This window comes from Poromitra crassiceps, assembly GCF_964638095.1.
Source record: "Poromitra crassiceps genome assembly, chromosome: 16".
In the NCBI taxonomy this organism is placed as follows: Eukaryota; Metazoa; Chordata; class Actinopteri; order Beryciformes; family Melamphaidae; genus Poromitra; species Poromitra crassiceps.
This window is the reverse complement of record NC_139645.1, coordinates 33408699-33427290: the sequence shown is the minus strand read 5'-3', so window position 1 is coordinate 33427290 and position 18592 is coordinate 33408699. Positions and strand designations below refer to the sequence as shown.

Sequence of the window (18592 nt, the reverse complement as noted above, 5' to 3'; positions counted from 1 at the left end):
ACCTTCATAGTGAATAATGCGTAAAATTACGCTATTTTAATCGTATGATTCAGAGTGTGCTCAATCACTGTCAAATTCACTGTAAGCCCCTATACCGACATGCATGTTATTCTTATCATCACCACATCGAAGCGTGGCGGCGCAGGTGCAAATCAAACGTCACTCACGTGGGCAGGTCAGATTTAAAACAACAGCAAGATGGAAGAAAACAAGGCAGTTTGACAAACTTTACATTCACGAAGAAATGGAAGCAGCCGTCAGTTGAACAGCAACAAGTCGCTTCTACTTCAAACGCAGATGTGGAAAAAGTGACGATGAGGTGAAGCTGGAATAGCCTACCTCTGAGTCCTCCCGCATATGGAGGACTGTTTGTGAGATGGAATGCGTCAGGAACTTCACAGTGAGTGGAACATGTGCGTTATGGAGTGGATAAAAGTGTTGGGCAGAGATATCATGTTCTTGTGAATGTGGATGCAGTGTATATGGAGAGCAGTGCGCCCGTTTCGCCTTTCTGTGCTCTCTCTCACCCTCCCTCCCTCTCTGTGTCCTCCCTCCCTCTCTGTGTGCGCAGCGCGCTTTTCTCTCTTGGAGAGAAAAGTGGAACAGACAAGAGCTGTATCCGTGTCTTTGAGCGTGCTGATTTAAAATGAGTTATACCCCTAAATTGGCCTTCAAATTGCCTCAAATTTTCCTGTAGTGCCCTTTTATGAATTTGAGCCCCTCAAAAGCCACAGTATAGTTCGCACACTGCTCCTCCCACCCATCACCCCCCTCACTCGACCACCACCCGACGCAACCTAAAAACTCTCTCACCTAACTCCCTCTCTTCTACCGTCCTCTCCTTGCTTCCCTCAGCCGAGCAGTTTGCTCTCCTGTCCACTGACGAGGCTTCCACCACTCTTCTATCCTCTCTCTCCTCCTCCTCTTGATTCTCTCTGCCCACTCACCACTAAGCCTGCCCGATCCTCTCCCCCTGCTCCTTGGCTGACCGAATCTCTGCAAACTTATCGAACAGAGCTTCGGGCAGCTGAGAGAAAATGGAGAAAATCACATCTCCCTGAAGATCTCTCTTCCTACCACCTTATCCACGCCAACTTCACCTCTGCTGTCTCCAAAGCAAAAACCTCCTTCTTCATCTCTGAAATCCAGCCCTCTGCATCCAACCCCAGTAAACTATTTTCCACCTTCTCCACGCTCCTCAACCCTCCCTCCCCTCCCCCTCTCTGCTGATGATTTTGTAACCTTCTTTACTAAAAAGGTGGATGACATCAGCTCCTCCTTCCATCCTCCAGGTACCCTCACTAACACTCCCGACTCCAATCCTGCTTCTCTGCCCCCTGTCCCTGGATTTACTTCCTTCTCTCCCCTCTCTCCTGATGAAGTGCTTAAACTCATCAGCTCTAACCGAGCCACCTACTGCCCCCTCAATCCTATCCCTTCCTCTCTCCTCCAAATCATCTCACCTGACATATCTCCCTTCCTCACTACCTTCATAAACTCCTCTCTGTCCTCAGGTCTTGTTCAGGCTGCTCTAAAGACTGCAAGAGTCAAGCCTCTGCTTAAGAAACCCTCCCTTGACCCTACTGCTATTCAGAACTAGAGACCTGTCTCTCTTCTCTCATTCCTTTCCAAAACCCTGGAACAAGCAGCGTCCGGACAAATTTCTCTCTATCTCTCCCAGAATGACCTCCTGGACCCTCTGCAGTCCGGTTTCAAGGCTTCTCACTCCACTGAGACAGCTCTTCTTGCAGTCACATAGGCCCTTCACACTGCTAAGGCCTCATCCCTCTCCTCTGTCCTTGTCCTCCTTGACCTGTCTGCTGCCTTCGATACAGTCAACCACCAAATCCTTCTTTCCACTCTGTCTGACCTCGGCATTTCAGGGTCTGCACACTCTTGGTTTGCTTCCTATCTCTCGAACCACTCATACCAGGTCTTATGGAGAGGGTCCCTCTCCAGATCCTGCCCTCCTACCACCGGTGTCCCCCAGGGCTCAGTAAGGGCCCCTTACTTTTCCTTCTCTATATCAGATCTCTTGCCCATGTGATCTCATCTCATGGCTTTTCTTATCACTGCTATGCTGATAACACCCAGCTTTTCCTTTCCTTCCCGCCCTCCGACACTCAAATCGAGGCTCGCATCTCTGCATGCCTCAAAGACATTGGCGACTGGATGTGTGCCCACCACCTCAAGCTCAACCTTGGTAAGACAGAGCTACTCTTCCTCCCAGGGAAAGACTGCCCTCTCGCAGATCTCTCCATCTCCATTGACAATACCACTGTACTTCCCTCCCAAACAGCTAAGAACCTTGGGGTGATCCTTGACAACCAGCTGTCTTGCTCAGCCAACATAGCTGCGACAGCACGCTCTTGTAGGTTCTCCCTCTACAACATCCGCAAAATCCGTCCCTTTCTCACAAGAGAAGCGACTCAACTCCTGGTCCAGTCACTTATCATCTAGCCTGGACTACTGCAACGTGCTCCTGGCCGCCCTACCTGCCACCGACATCCGACCACTTCAGCTCATTCAGAACGCTGCAGCCCGTCTGGTATTCAACCAACCCAAATTCTCTCATGTCACTCCCCTCTTCCAGGACCTCCACTGGCTTCCCATCTCGGCACGCATCAAATTCAAGACACTGGTACTGGCCTACAGGGCAGTACACCAGTCAGCTCCCCTGTACCTGCAATCTATGGTCAGGTTCCAAACCTCTCAGCACTCCCTTCGCTTCTCCACCAGTGCAGGACGCCTTGCCCCTCCTTCGCTACGGGGGCTCAAAAGTCGCTCATCCCGATCTCGACTCTTCTCGTCCCTGGCACCTCAATGGTGGAACGAGCTTCCACCTTCGGTCAGGACAGCTGAATCACTGCCGATCTTTTGGAAAAGACTAAAGACACACCTTTTCAGGCTCCATCTGGGCCGTTCTTGAACTAACTTCTTTCTCTCTCTTTCAAAAAAAAAAAACTAAACTAAACTTGTATCACTGTTCCTTCAGAAGTTGTAGTTATCATAGACTGTGTTGCATAAGTTGATTGCTCTATTGCTGACAAAAATGTGTTATTGTAAGTCGCTTTGGATAAAAGCATCTGCCAAATGATGTAATGTAATGTAATGACTAACCGAGCCTTCCTGCAGTTCCTCACAGCTGGGATCAGCCTCTGTCGCCCAATGATTGATGTGTTGTAGGCCTCCAGGTCCAACACATCGAGAACGTCCTCTGACATCTGCAGTATGTTGGCCAGAGCTGAGCAGTGGATCTCAGAGAGTTGATCTGATCTGTTCTCTGACTTCAGGAACTGTTGGATCTCCTGATGTACTGCCTGGTCATTCATCTCTACCAAACAGTGGAAGATGTTGATGCTTCTGTCTGGAGAGGTATCTAAGTGCTCCCTTTTTGACCTATCAGTGTGCATCTTCTTCAGGTTGCTGATGGCACTCTGGATGCTTTCTGGTCTGCTCTCTGTCTGACCCAGCACGCCTCGCAAGAGTTTCTGGCTAGACTCCAGTGAGAGACCATGAAGGAAGCGGACAAAGAGGTCCAGGTGGCCATTTTCACTCTTAAGGGATTTGACCATGGCTCTCCTCAGGAAGACATCCAGGGATTGTTCACTGCCTTTAGATGTTTCTTCTTCTTCTTCTTCACCACCCAGGAATGTCTCCAGAACCTCCTTATCCCTGTTTGTGTGACAGTGGAGCATGTAGACAGCAGCCAGAAACTCCTGAATGCTCAGATGGACAAAGCAGAATACCTTGTCCTGCTGGTACAGCACACACTCCTCTTTAAAGATCTGTGTGAAGACTCCTGAGTACACTGAGGCTGCTGTGATATCAATGCCACACTTCTTCAGGTCAGCTTCATAGAAGATCAGGTTGCGTGTCTCCAGCTGCTCAAAAGCCAGTTTTCCCAGAGAGAGAATCATCTCCCTGGTCTCTGTCTCAGTTCTCTCACCAAACTTGATGTTTTGCTGTTTGGACTGAACCAGCAGGAAGTGGATGTACATCTCAGTCAGGGTCTTGGGCAGGTCCTCTCTCTCACTGGCTTTGAACAGATGTTCCAGAACTGTAGCAGTGATCCAGCAGAAGACTGGGATGTGGCACATGATGTGGAGGGTTCGTGATGTCTTGATGTATTTGATTATTCTTGTGGCCCGCTGCTCATCTGTGAATCTCTTCCTGAAGTACTCGTCCTTGTGTTCGTCAGTGAAGCCTCTCACCTCTGTCACCATGTCAACACACTCAGGAGGGATCTGATTGGCTGCTGCAGGCCGTGTGGTTACCCAGAGGTGACCGAGGGGAAGCAGTTTCCCCTTGATGAGGTTTGTCAGCAGCACATCCACTGAGGTCAACTTGGTAACATCAGTCACAATCTTGTTCTTCTTGAAGTTTAGAGGAAGTCGACACTCATCCAGACCGTCAAAGATTAACACAACCTGGAACTCGTCAAAGCTGCAGATTCCTGCTTTTTTGGTCTCAGGAAAGAAGAAATGAAGAAGTTTCACCAAGCTGAACTTTTTCCCTTTTAACAGATTCAGCTCTCGGAAAGTGAACAGAAATATGAACTGTATATCCTGGTTGGCTTTGTCTTCAGCCCAGTCCAGAGTGAACTTCTGCGTTAAGACGGTTTTCCCAATGCCAGCCACTCCCATTGTCATCACTGTTCTTGGTTTATTTCTTCCAGGTAAGGGTTTAAAGATGTCTTCACACATGATTGGAGTTTCTGATCTCTGCTTTCTGGATGCTGCTTCAATCAGTTTGACCTCATGTTCATAATTGACCTCTCCAGTCCCTCCCACTGTGATGTAAAGCTGTGTGTAGATCTGATTCAGAAGTTTTTTGTTTCCTGCTGTAACAAACCATTCACACAGACACTGAAACTTCTGCTTCAGTTTAGATTTGTGTTGATGTTGACATGTAGCAAGAGTTTCTGAAAGAATAAAAACAGATTAAATCAATGAGAGGTAAGTAAAGAGTAATGCAAACATGTCCTGATAATTTACACATTCCCAACTCCTTGGACTCTATTCCGCTCATTACTGGTGGGTTGACAAGCAGGCCCTGACTGGGTATAAGGTGCTGTTGTAGAATCGGCTATTATTACTCAACCAGAGTTTCAGAGCTGACCAGACCAAGACACAGGAGAAGTGCTGACTAACATGGATTTAAACACATTTGTGAACAAAATGAGAGGAATAAGTCTTTTGTGTGCATCTAAAAAGTCTTAGATCCTTTTTTATAGCTCATGAAAAATGGGAGCATATATTTTTGGCCAGTAGAGTTTGAGGTGAACAGGAAGGGATGATTTGTCTGTTTCTTTATTCTTATTAGGGGGTCAAGCCCCGAAGGGGCTAACCCCTATTGTTTTTGCTCAGATTTAAATTTTTATTTTCATTATTTTCTTTTTCCTCATCAGCTGTGAGTTGTTACATTGCAGAGACCTGAAATTTGGCCCAATGACAGATATTGGTTGTTATTAGGTGCTCCAGAAAAAGAAAAAAAAATCGCCCACGATATAGCGATATTTTGTTTTTAGGCCTTCGCAGGCCATTTTAGGGCATTGTGACATCATCACCATCACCCTTCCATGTTTTTCTATTGCTGACTTTGCCCAATTGCATGACATTTGCCCAGGTCAACTGCTGACCTACTGATGACGACACTTTCTTAGATCCATCCAGGTCAACTGCTGACCTGGGTGACAGATACAGATACAGTTATTCAAGCCCCTTCAGGGGCAATAGGCTTGAACACCTGGTATTGCCGCTTGTGGCTATATTTCTTATTCCTCTTGCTCTCAAAAGTGTTTCTCATCTACGGATGATGTGGTGTGGTGAAGATGGAGGTGTGGTCTTGTAAAGCTAATCCATCAGCTAACATCAAGGTTATGTTGCTCTGCTTGCTAAGACTGACAGCTGCTCTGCTCCTCCTCTCAACAAGCCACTGCTCTCTGGCTTTGCCCTTCCACCTCCAGCTCGCCTGCCGAACCTCAGCCTCGAACCTGGGAACTCTACAGCCAAAACCACAAGAGCCCCTTCTCTCAGTCCCCTGCACAACCTTGAACTGTGTTTTATCTTCATGTCTGTTTGTGGGTTTTTTGCTCCGGGTCATGATTTGTGACTAAATTACTTTCAACAATCCCCAGAGAATGGGCGTAAAGTTGTTGCTTTCATCTCAGCTCCATCTTCAGCTTTGATTAGCATGTTAAACCTTATTCTGAAAAGTAACTAATAATACTAATACTGCAGTAATAGTAACTAGTACCATATTTCCCTCTGGAATGTAGTAGAGTAAAAGTAGAAAGTCAAAAGGGAGAAATACTCAAATAAAGTCCCCTTCCATAGAAACTGTACATAATTAGCCTACACTGCTCGAGTTACGTTCCACCTCTGCTGGCATCAAATGTTAAATTGTCATACCACAATATGAATAACTGAATAAATTTAATTATATTATTGAGGAACTCCGTTCATTCACTTTAACATAGTGCCACTATCAGGGTAACCTAAACCTACATGATCTTTGTATCACAGAATTGTGATACTTGGAATCTTTTGGCTGTGACACAAAAATAAGCTGGTGGTGAACAAAGAGGAGGGGAGGTATATTTGCTAAATGCTTAATTGCTAGACCATCCTCACTTCATATACAGTAGGTCTACCTGTTTGCAAGGGGCCCTGTGTGTCACTGTCAGACCACAGTTGGTGAACAGCTGAGCAGCATTATGATCAGGACAAATGGTCATTTTTTTAAATGGCAACATTTCACCTGCAGTTTGAACAGTCATAAAAATGTTGTATTGTAGCAATGTTATGATGAATTAAACTTATATTCATACTGTTAAAACCTTTGCACCATAGACGTGGACACAATATTGCCAGGTCTAAAAGGTTTTTCGCTTTAGATGAGCATAATTACTTTTATTCTTATGCATCAATAGGAATCATTGTATGAGTGATTTAGGTACTGACCTGGTTCCAGCGTCAGGGTCACTGCAGGAAAAGAAAGAAACCAATCACTGTTAGCCCAAATGAATAACTGTGAATCGTTGGATGTCTGCTAAACTTAAGTTCAGCTGAAGTGAAAATTTGAATCATAGTTTGGGGTGAACAGGAAGGGAGGAGAAAGGTCAAGCATACTTCTACTGCAGTCAATGATTTGCTATGTTTGCCAAAATGCATCATGATCCTGTGGCTGCTGTGTTGTGACGCCGCCCCCGCACTTCCTCTGTTTTTTTCTCCCTCTTGCTCCCAAACGTGTTTCTCATCTACGGCTGATGTGGTGTGGTGAAGATGAAGGTGTGGTTGTAGGCTGATGTGGTGTGGTGAAGATGGAGGCGTGGTTGTAGGCTGATGTGGTGTGGTGAAGCTGGAGGTGTGGTTGTAGGGCTGTTGTGGTGTGGTGAAGCTGGAGGTGTGGTTGTAGGGCTGATGTGGTGTGGTGAAGATGGAGGTGTGGTTGTTGGGCTGATGTGGTGTGGTGAAGATGGAGGTGTGGTTGTAGGGCTGATGTGGTGTGGTGAAGATGGAAGTGTGGTTGTAGGCTGATGTGGTGTGGTGAAGATGGAGGTGTGGTTGTAGGGCTGTTGTGGTGTGGTGAAGATGGAGGTGTGGTTGTTGGGCTGATGTGCTGTGGTGAAGATGGAGGAGTGGTTGTAGGCTGATGTGGTGTGGTGAAGATGGAGGTGTGGTTGTAGGGCTGATGTGATGTGGTGAAGATGGAGGTGTGGTTGTAGGGCTGATGTGATGTGGTGAAGATGGAGGTGTGGTTGTAGGGCTGTTGTGGTGTGGTGAAGATGGAGGTGTGGTTGTTGGGCTGATGTGCTGTGGTGAAGATGGAGGCGTGGTTGTAGGGCTGTTGTGGTGTGGTGAAGCTGGTGGTGGTGGAGGTGTGGTTGTAAAAATGTTGTATTGTAGCAATGTTATGATGAATTAAGCTTATATTCATACTGTTAAAACCTTTGCACCATTATAGACGTGGACACAATATTGCCAGGTCTAAAAGGTTTTTCGGTAACACTTTAGATTAGCATAATTACTCTGGAGTTGGTGTAATCTTTTATACTAACAGTGTACAGATGTTACTCATCTAACTTGGCCATCTTACGGCCACATTTCCAATGTGCTGCTGTGTTGCCATGGCAACAGTGAGGGGGGCTTTTGTAAAGAACAAATAAAACATTTAAATAGCCCCCACTTTTACCTTTACCGCTGTGGCTAAACTAATTGAGTAAAACAACTGTATCAGTACAGTACGTACCAATACTTATTACCAATACTTTGTTAAAGGGCCCATATTTTGCTAATATAATGTATTATTATTTTATTGTTGGCCTCCACTAGAGTAACTTATTGCATCAGTCATAGTTGAAAAAACTCATTGTTTATCTTGTACTGGCTCTCACTGCCCCCTTCAGTTCACCCTCTGTCTGAAACGCTCTGTTTTAGGTCCTGTCCCTAAACCCCCACCCTCCGGGAAATACTCCAGGCGGGCAGCGCGAGGAGTTTTTGTGTTTGCAAACTTCTGCCCAGAGAGCTAGCGCTGTAGAAGCGAGACTGTCTGTCTGTCTGTCTGTCTGACTATCTATCTATCTATCTATCTATCTATCTATCTATCTATCTAGATAGATAGATAGATAGATAGATAGATAGATAGATAGTCATGCATAACAGAAACAGACAGGCAATCTCTGCTTTGGCTACTAAATTTGGTAGTTGTAAAACAATTATATCAACGAGCAACGGATTGTCAAAACGAATTTGACCATCGATGAAAAACGTGACTTGGACATAAAGCAAGCTATCAATTGATATATCAACACCCCCATAGCTATCTACAGCTCCGCTAGGCCCGGGCTGCACCCGGACATTTCCTTCGGTGGCTGGCCGAGCAGGGATTCTATTACCGCGGCCGCCATAACGTTACACCCTGCCCGGGGAGCTTCACACTAGCTAATGTAGCTAGTTAGCTAACTTCCCAAATGCTTGTGACTATAAGTGTGCCTCTCCTAGCAGAGGCTACATGGACCAAATCAAAATGAGGACTTGGAGAAGTCCGCAAGTTGGACTAATGTTACAAGTTCTGAAAATGTGTGCCTTTCGTCATTCATCGGTTGTTCATATGTCTATAAGGCAGCTGTGCTGCTAGGCTAACATAATAGCAAGTGCTAACGTTACCCAGCAGCACATTGGACCGATGCTGGAATGAGACACATATTTTCAGAACTTACCACTTCAGTGCTACATCCTGGCTCACTTCCATGTCGTCTCCTTGTTTTTGCGGTCTGGAATCCGTTATTCCATGAGACTACTGTTGTGTTAGTCCCAGACAGCCAGGCTAGAGAGAGCCTGGTGAGTGGTGACGCGGGGTAGGTTACTGGAGCACAGAACAGGGAAGAGAGGGGAAGGGTGGGGGCTAGGGCGTGCGCGCACTGCACGCCGGCCGGCGGCAACGCTTTGTTGCCAGGGTAACAAGTCCTGCCTGACGTCACCAGAACTATGGTTCTCGCACAAAATCGGCACAAATCCATGTCGTCTCGTCTACGAGAGTTCATGGGGGGGAGGGGGGGTTCATGGGGGTAACATTAAAACACTTTCACCTATTTATTTGAAGCTTATTCCATGTTTAATATGACCATCCAAGATTGTAACAACATATATATAATACAAAATTAAGAAATGCATAATAGGGCCCCTTTAAATACTCCTCCTGATTGGTCAATCATGGCATTCTATGGTTTGCTAATTCTGTATAACAGACCATTGCTAGGTAAAACAGACCATTGCTATGCACGCCGTTCTAAAAGACTGGAGGACCACGTACAGACATATCAATCCACAGAAAGAAGTCCGGTAAATTTTACAGTAAATTTAGCGTTAGCATGGAAGTAGCCATTGTCACAATCAGTAGGCTATATCAATAATGTGTTATATCAATAATGTGTGTACTGTAGTCAGTATAGTGTAGTGTGTAGTGTAGTGTAGTGTGTGTGTATGTACTGTAGTGTGTAGCCGGTAAAATAATACTGATTATGTGAAATCACTTTCTGTTTCGTTCAGTGGATCAGTCTGGCCTCCAGCCTGCCCACATCGATTTCAAAAGAGAACAGAGAACACCTTCAGCCAACAGCCTATTTGACTTGACAGACAACACCTTCAGCCAACAGGCTATTTGACTTGACAGACAACACCTTCAGCCAACAGGCTATTTGACTTGAGAGACAACACCTTCAATCAATAGGCTACTTGACAGACAACACGTTCAGTCAATAGCCTACTTGACTTGAGAGACTGTGGGCCCTATTCTCCCACAGGCCTTCGGCGCAAAAACTGGCCTTAAACGCAAAAAACGTGCCTTGCGCCTGCCTCGGGAAGATAGGAACATGGCTTTAGGCCCCGAAATGCGCTTTACGCGAAATAGTCCAGTCCCAGAATGGGCGAGAATGGGCGTTTCGGCCTTAAATACCGGCCTAATGATATCTTCCCTCCTGGCGTTAATTTACCGTTTTGAAAACCAGGCCTATTAAGTGCGCCAATTTCTCAACTAATTGGGAAATTGAAAAATTAGAATGTAGAAGAATGGCTATTTTGATTATAGTTTCACTGTTACCTCTATACCTACAAAACCTTTATTTAAATTGTTGTATGGGAATTCTGGACAAAATCATATCTACAACTAACAAAGTATCAATATTTTCCCCAAGTCTCTCTCTGTTTATAATAACAAAGCTATGAAGTGACAACTACATCTGACTGACATACAGTTATCCTCTCAAAGTCCACTAAGAAAGTTGGTAAGCCCTCGTGGCTGAGTGGTTAAAGCCGCCTGCTTTGCAATCAGAAGTTCAGTGGTTCGAATCCACCACTGGCTTTTAGCAATCTCTGTCCCAGCCCAGAGCTTCTTTACAGGTCCGGTGCCATGTAACTACATATGACCTACAGTTAAATAGACTCACTCCACTTTACAGGTCCGGTACCATGTAACTACATATGAACTACAGTTGAATAGACTCACTCCACTTTACAGGTCCGGTACCATGTAACTACATATGACCTACAGTTGAATAGACTCACTCCACTTTACAGGTACGGTACCATGTAACTACATACTACAGTTGAATAGATTCACTCCACTTTACAGGTCCCGTTCCATGTAATTACATAATGAACTACAGTTGAACAGACTCACTCCATTTTACAGGTCTGTTACAATGTACCTACATATGAACTACAGTTGAACAGACTCACTCCATTTTACAGGTCTGTTACAATGTAACTACATATGAACTTCATTTATAACTATTGGTAATTACTGTGTAATTACATTTGGTGTTCATGTGTAATTACAAATAGTTCATATGTAACTAGGGTACCTGTAAAATAAAGGGTTACCGAAAAAAGAAGTTGTTATACCGTACATAGTATAACAACAACATGACCGTTTTTTCTAACATGACAGTTTTGAGCCCGTGACATTCAGAGGCTGTTGCATCATCCTACCTGTGCAGTGAAGGCGAGAGAAAACGAGATCATTCTGGCCAAACATTCACTGCCTGGCTTCCCTGCAACAGCCACACATGTGAAATCTCCCAGCATGCATTGGGCTAATCCATTTAGCTAATAAATAGCAACCAAATGAGCCGAAATAGATAGAAAGGTAGATCTAAATAATGTGTAATGTTAACACAACCTGCAATTGTAGAACATTTCAATATTGGACCAAATAAAACATCGAAATGAAAACACCACCCTATGTGAAACATATGTTATATTGGGGCTATATATATCCCTTGCAGATTTAACATGATTTAGATGAGTGACAGTGTAACGCGGTTCTACTGTCATGTCCTACTGTGATGTCCGCTCCAATAAATTGGCTCTACTTCACATTTTAGTTTTACAATAAAAACACATTTATGCAATGACTTTACATAATGTAGGCTATATTTATGTGCATCATCCTACCTGTGCAGCAGGGGAGAAGAAAAGGTAGCAAAACGATATCATTCTGGACAAACTTTCACCAATCTAATCTCATCATAGGGATAGGCTATATTTTTCTAGCTGATGCGTTTAGAACATTCTTTTCACTTTGATCTTGCTATAGTGTAGCGTATTTACATGCTTGCAGTATTTAAACTGCAGTTAGATTGGTTTGAGAATAATATGGAATAATAGCCTATATATGGAGACAGACAGAGGGGATAAAAGGGAGGGGGGGGAGATCAGAGCCCTCTGCTTTTCTGAAGCCAGACTGGATCACTCCGTGGAATTGGAGCTGAAAAGTGAAGCATGTGATTCGTTTACTGCACTTCCCCAATGAGCAGATAGTGCATAATTTTACGCTTAAAAGGCGTGGTTGTAATGCTTAAGGCTGCGTGTAGCGCCGATACCAAAATATCGAGTGCGCTGGTCCACGCCCACTACTCTGGGCTGCGTCTGGCGTTGGGCGCAGTTCATAGGCCGATGCAACGATAGAGCCCCACACCTTCAGCCAACAGGCTATTTGACTTGACAGACAACACCTTCAGCCAACAGGCTATTTGACTTGACAGACAACACCTTCAGCCAACAGGCTATTTGACTTGACATACAACAGGCAACACCTTCAGCCAACAGGCTATTTGACTTGACAAACAACACCTTCAGTCAACAGGCTATTTGCCTTGACAGACAACACGTTCAGTCAATAGGCTACTTGACTTGAGAGACAACACGTTCAGTCAATAGGCTACTTGACTTGAGAGACAACACGTTCAGTCAATAGGCTACTTGACTTGAGAGACAACACGTTCAGTCAAAAGGCTACTTGACTTGAGAGACAACACCTTCAGTCAATAGGTTACTTGACTTGACAGACAACACGTTCAATCAATAGGCTACTTGACTTGAGAGACAACACATTCAGTCAATAAACTACTTGACTTCACAGACACCTTCAGTCAATAGGCTATTTGCCTTGACAGACAACACCTTCAGTCAATAGACTTCTTGACTTGACAGACAACACGTTAAGTCAATAGGGTATTTGCCTTGACAGACAACACCTTCAGTCAATAGACTACTTGACTTGACAGACAACACGTTCAGTCAATAGGCTACTTGACTTGAGAGACAACACGTTCAGTCAATAGGCTACTTGACTTGACAGACAACACCTTCAGTCAATAGGCTACTTGACTTGACAGACAAGACGTTCAGTCAATAGGCTACTTGACTTGTGAGACAACACGTTCAGTCAAAAGGCTACTTGACTTGAGAGACAACACCTTCAGTCAATAGGCTACTTGACTTGACAGACACGTTCAATCAAAGGCTACTTGCCTTCACAGACAACACCTTCAGCCAATCAGTGTCGCCAAATCCACTCAGAAAAACATTTTCTCTGCTGGTGCATACGCTTGTTCTTGTTTAATTGTTGTTATTGAGTCTATTTCTGCAATTACTTCAATTCTGGCTGTTTACTCTACAAACATTAACGTTTGTTGCTTCAGGAGCCACTATAGTTTTGCCAACTGTTACGTTGTCAACTACATGGACTCTCTCATTTCTGCACTTTGCTGGAGGCGGGCTGGAGACCAGACTGAATGTGAGGTCACATGATCAGGGTGGTTTACCAGGCTATGTAGTGTGTGGATGAGTGAGAAAATCGAAAATAAATCAACCCAAAAACTAACCAAACTAAATAACCCAAGGAGGAGAGACAGACTGACTGCCTGACCATGCAGGTATCAGACCTCTCTCTAATGGTCTTGATGTCAAGGGGCGGTCTCACTGTAATAAGCAGGATAGTGTAGAGCAGCGAGTTGGTCATGATCACAAAATAAACCCCTGATCAACCTGAATGATCTCCCTTTCAGGAAGTGGAGGGGTCTTGAATCACCCTGAAAGAGTATGTATCAGTAGCTACTGTACTGGCTCACTGTTAGTACAAAAGATTACTCTGGAATCATTACGCTGTATGTTGCAGGTTGTAATGTAAAGCTTTAGTGAAAACACCTGGCAATCTTTTATTCAAGTCTATGGGAGAGGAGTGCAGCGCCTCCTGTGTTGGCAGGGTGGAAATGGAACTCAAGAGAGGCAGTTCAACAACATTAAGCTTGGGGGGAGGGGGGGGGGCTGGTCTAGGCTCGGTTATGGAGTAAGGCAACTAACCCTAAATAAAATATAGGCACAAAATGTGAATACTATCAATTAGAAGCAAAGATTATTTTGATTACATCAGTATTAATAATATCAATTAGACAGTAATTCATTGTAAATAAATATAGTATTTCTTGGCTTCCTACCTGTTCTGCGTATGCGTTTGACAATGGGAATTATGACGAGCAGCAACATTGTCAGTACCATGAAGATGGTGACTATTCTCCCTGTTCTCCGTTTCCCTTCACCATCAGACTCTACAGAAAAAATAACAGCAACAAGTGTTAAGTCAAGTCATGTTGCTTTATACAACAGCAAATCATAACAACAGTTATCTGAGCTGCTTTATAAATGGTTGAAGACCAGCGTCTTTACTAAGTTTCAACCCAGCAATTTAAACAATTTCCCAACATGCATTTGGCAGCAGCAGGAAGGAAAACAACTCCTCGAGCAGACCTGACTCTAGGTGGCATCTGCCTTGACTGGTGGGTTGAGAGAGAGAGAGAGAGAGAGAGAGAGAGAGAGAGAGAGAGAGCGAGAGAGGTGGAGACACGAGAGAGGGAGGGGAGAGACAAGAGCGAGAGAGGGAGAGGGAGAGACAAGAGAGAAGGAGAGAAAGAGAGAGAGAGAGAGAGAGAGGCGGAGTCACGAGAGAGAGGGAGGGGAGAGACAAGAACGAGAGAGGGAGGGAGAGAGGGAGAGACAAGAGAGAGAAGGAGAGAGACGTAGTGGCAGAACTGCATTGTTGTTAAAGTGAGGTAACTCACTCGGGATGAGGGGGTTGCTGATGGGTTGGCTGACCTCCTCACTGACTGGGTTCTCCACCTTACAGCTGATTGATGCATACTTCAAATCCTTCAGCTATAAAACCAGTGAAATATAAGATCACAAACCAATCACTCACCCACATTTCACTTTCATTTTTAACAGAGCATTCAGATTCAGTGTCTTGCTCAACGGCACTTCAGCAGCTTAAACCAGCTACTCTTGTTAAAGCACAGTCTTAAGCCAACGCCCACATTGGTAGCATCCAAAAACAACACACCTCCTAAAGCAGATTATGTAATCTGCTGTGTTGAGAGGAGCTGCTTAGACCAGAGGTTCTCAAATGTTTTTCAGCCAAGGACCCCATACAAGATAGAAAATATCCCGGGGACCCCCTCATTCTGTTTTGTGATTTTGGGCTAAGATTAATTGTTTCCACAGGAACGTGCTTGACAGTTCACAGAAGCTGCTAAACACTTCACATGCTCACTCTCTTTCAGTCAGAGACAGGTTTCCCATTGTAGCCCTGAAAATCTTTATGATATAAAACTGACCAAATCTTAAAAAATTAGCGGATTTAGCGTGTGTGTGTGTGTGTGTGTGTGTGTGTGTGTGTTTTTAGTCTGAGTGAAATGTTCTCTCTTTATGGTCTCTCCTGATTCTAAATATAGCTGAATCGCTTGGTTTGACCAAGTAAAACTACACTACTACTACTTTACAAAATGTCTATGGAAAAATAAATGGTGGATGAAACCCCTTGGTTTGTATGTCTAACCCGGAAGAGGGCGTGACTTTGGCACTTTATATTTGGGCTTGCTGCAGGAAGGGAGGGGGAGGGGGGTTAAAACAGCTGAAAACTAGCGGCTGGTGCAATTAATATGTCATGCAAGTTGAAAAAATCATTATGGTGTATTCCTGTAAAGGAATGCATTTGTTCATCTCCTGATATTACTAGTGGACATTAACTCAGTGGTTCTCAAAATGGGGTCTGGGGAACCCCAGGGATCCATGAGAGGGTCCCCAGCAAAAAGAAGGATAACTTAATGTCACTATAATTCCATCCACAAGTAACACAATGACTGTTTTGGTCATGGTCTTCATACACTTTCTGTAATAAAACATCTAAAAGCTAAAAATCTTATCAGATGGGAGTCTGTGGTCTAATTTGCGTCAGTTAATGTGAAAAAGTTTGAGAACCAGTGCATTAACTAACTCACACATGGACAGAAAGACTCAGAGGTACAAACACTGTCAGTAGCATTGCTGTATTGTACCTTTGTAATGATCATTTGGTGTTTGGGTAACTGTGTGGAATTCTCTCTGGTGTTGTCTTTCTCCCAGGTGTAGCTGACTGGTTCAGCGTCTGTGGTGGTTTTTGACTCACAGCCCAGAATACAGGAGTTCAAATCAACTCCACACCATGTAGAGATGGAGGGTTTAGAGACAGGTGCTGTGAAGAGAGGAGAAGAAGACAGTTACAGTCATGATCACTCCCATGCACATTTTTCATTTTGTTTTCGTTTTGTTTTTTCAACATTCTGTTTTTCTTGATTTCTCTGTCTCAGTGCAGAAAGCTGGGAAGAGACAGACAGAGACACTCACACACCTTTTTCACACAATGTGCACTTAAGATGAATAATAAACATGTAACATGAAGGATTCCCCCCCTGCAAAACCAATGTTAAAACCATAGACAGTATGCAAATCACACCCAGGTGCTGAAGTAAGCAGTGCAGACATCTATGGTCAGATTCCAGCCCTCACACCGCTCCCTCCGCCCCTCTACTAGTGCTGGACGCCTCGCCCCTCCACCATTACATGTACTCAATAATTGCTCATCCCCTTCGAGACTTTTTTCATCCCTGGCACCGAAATGGTGGAACGAACTCCCTCCCTCGGTCAGGAAGGGGCGAAACTCTATACCCATCTTTTGAAAAAGACTAAAAACACACCTTTTCGGTATTCCTTCATGAACAGATTTTTTCTGATCCTGTCACTGCCTTGTTTTACTGTTTATATTGTTCTATTTTTGCTAGTCTCTGACTTTGTATTCTTGTTGGTTTTTATTGTAAATAACTTGTATGTCGCTTTGGATAAAGGCGTCTGCCAAATGAAATAAAGTAAAGTAAGTAAGACATGTAGACACCACTTAACCAATTTTAGCTAAAGAACAGAATTGCTCGAGTGACATCACTGATGACATCATAACTGCCTGATGACATCACAGTCGGGCAATTGCGCGACATAATTTCCAGTTGGGTGAGATAACTTCGCACACACACACACACACACAAACACACACACACACACACACCCTCTTCCTTGTTGCCTCGATCCAGGCCCACACACACACACACACACACACACACACACTGCCCGAGTGACTTCCAGGTGACCTCTTAGGTGACTACATCTTAGGTGACTACATCACAACTACCTGATGACATCACAGTCGAGCAATTGCGTGACATCATTTCCAGTTGAGTGACATCCCTTCACACATGCACACACACACACAAACACATCCTCCTCCTTGTTGCCTTGATCCAGACCCAAATCTCCAGTGACATCACAGTTGGGCAATTGCTCGAGTGACATCACTGATGACCTCACGACTGCCTGATGACATCACAGTCAAGCAATTGCCTGACATTACTTCCAGTTGAGTGACATCACTCGCCAGATCTCGTGAGACTATATCTTGTGCTCCTTCCTACACAGGAGCACGAGATGGATTTGCCCAGGTGACTTCACAACTGCCTACCCCTAACCACTTCCAGGTGAACTTCCAGGTGACGACACCTCTTGTACTCTTGTGTAGCCTACCCTCGTGCTCATACACACAGAAGTCGCGTTCGGAATCTTTCACTCATTCACTATTCCCATATAGTGTAAAAAAAAGAAAAAGAAAAAAAGAAAATCAATCATTTTTCACTCACATAGCTCACAAGCTTGTTAGCTCGCGAGCTAACGACTTTCTTCTTCTTCGGTAAAGACAACCGCATTGCATTGTGGGATAGCGGTGAAAATGTAGGGTATATTCGCTGTTCACTAGAAATCGCTGTGGGTATTTTATAGTGGACTAAATAGTGAATCAAATTCACAGTTTAGAATTCGGACACTATAAATAAAACACACACTAAATAGTCCACTATTTCTGTCATTAGTAGAGCTCTTTTAGCCCCCGTTGTTGTTTTTTGTTCTCGCTTAAACCAAATGTTTTATGGTCACTCAAGATTCTCTGGATCAGGTGTTGGCTTGGTTCCAGCCTTAAAACTCTTACTTACTTCCGGGGCAAATTACGTGATGAAAAGTCACGTGCCTGTTGAGCTCTATTGTCACTCATAGAAGCGGTTGCACGGCTTAAAAATATGGACATAGTCACCATGACGTCAACCTGCTATTGGTCCAAGATCGGCAAGCTGGGCGATCACTGGACATGTGACCTGTCAATCATGCTCCCAAAACATAACCTGCTACCAAGTGATGAATTCAGGGGAAAACAACACACATCACCCACTTGAAACTGCCAAAATAAAACACTTACAGATGCACTTGAGAAGATGAGTCTGCAAGTTGAGTCTGTTGATCTGGACTGTGTACGATCCACTGTCTTCTCTGGTCAATCGTCTGATCGTCAGGTCTCCAGTTGAAGTGTTCAGGTTACTACGATCTTCAAATATGAAGCAACA

General features: G+C 44.4%; 1 protein-coding gene across 1 annotated transcript in view; it reads right to left on the bottom strand.

Moving 5' to 3' along the window:
* LOC310791600 (protein NLRC3-like) overlaps nucleotides 1-18592 on the bottom strand; it is a gene marked incomplete at both ends in the record, with an annotated part of 370782 nt that overhangs the window by 341148 nt on the left and 11042 nt on the right. The window contains 3 exons of the mRNA XM_083653266.1: nucleotides 3121-3778; nucleotides 3950-4843; nucleotides 18448-18573. Coding sequence (XP_083509392.1) covers nucleotides 3121-3778; nucleotides 3950-4843; nucleotides 18448-18573 — 1678 coding nt within the window. The remainder of the gene's footprint in view (nucleotides 1-3120; nucleotides 3779-3949; nucleotides 4844-18447; nucleotides 18574-18592) is intronic.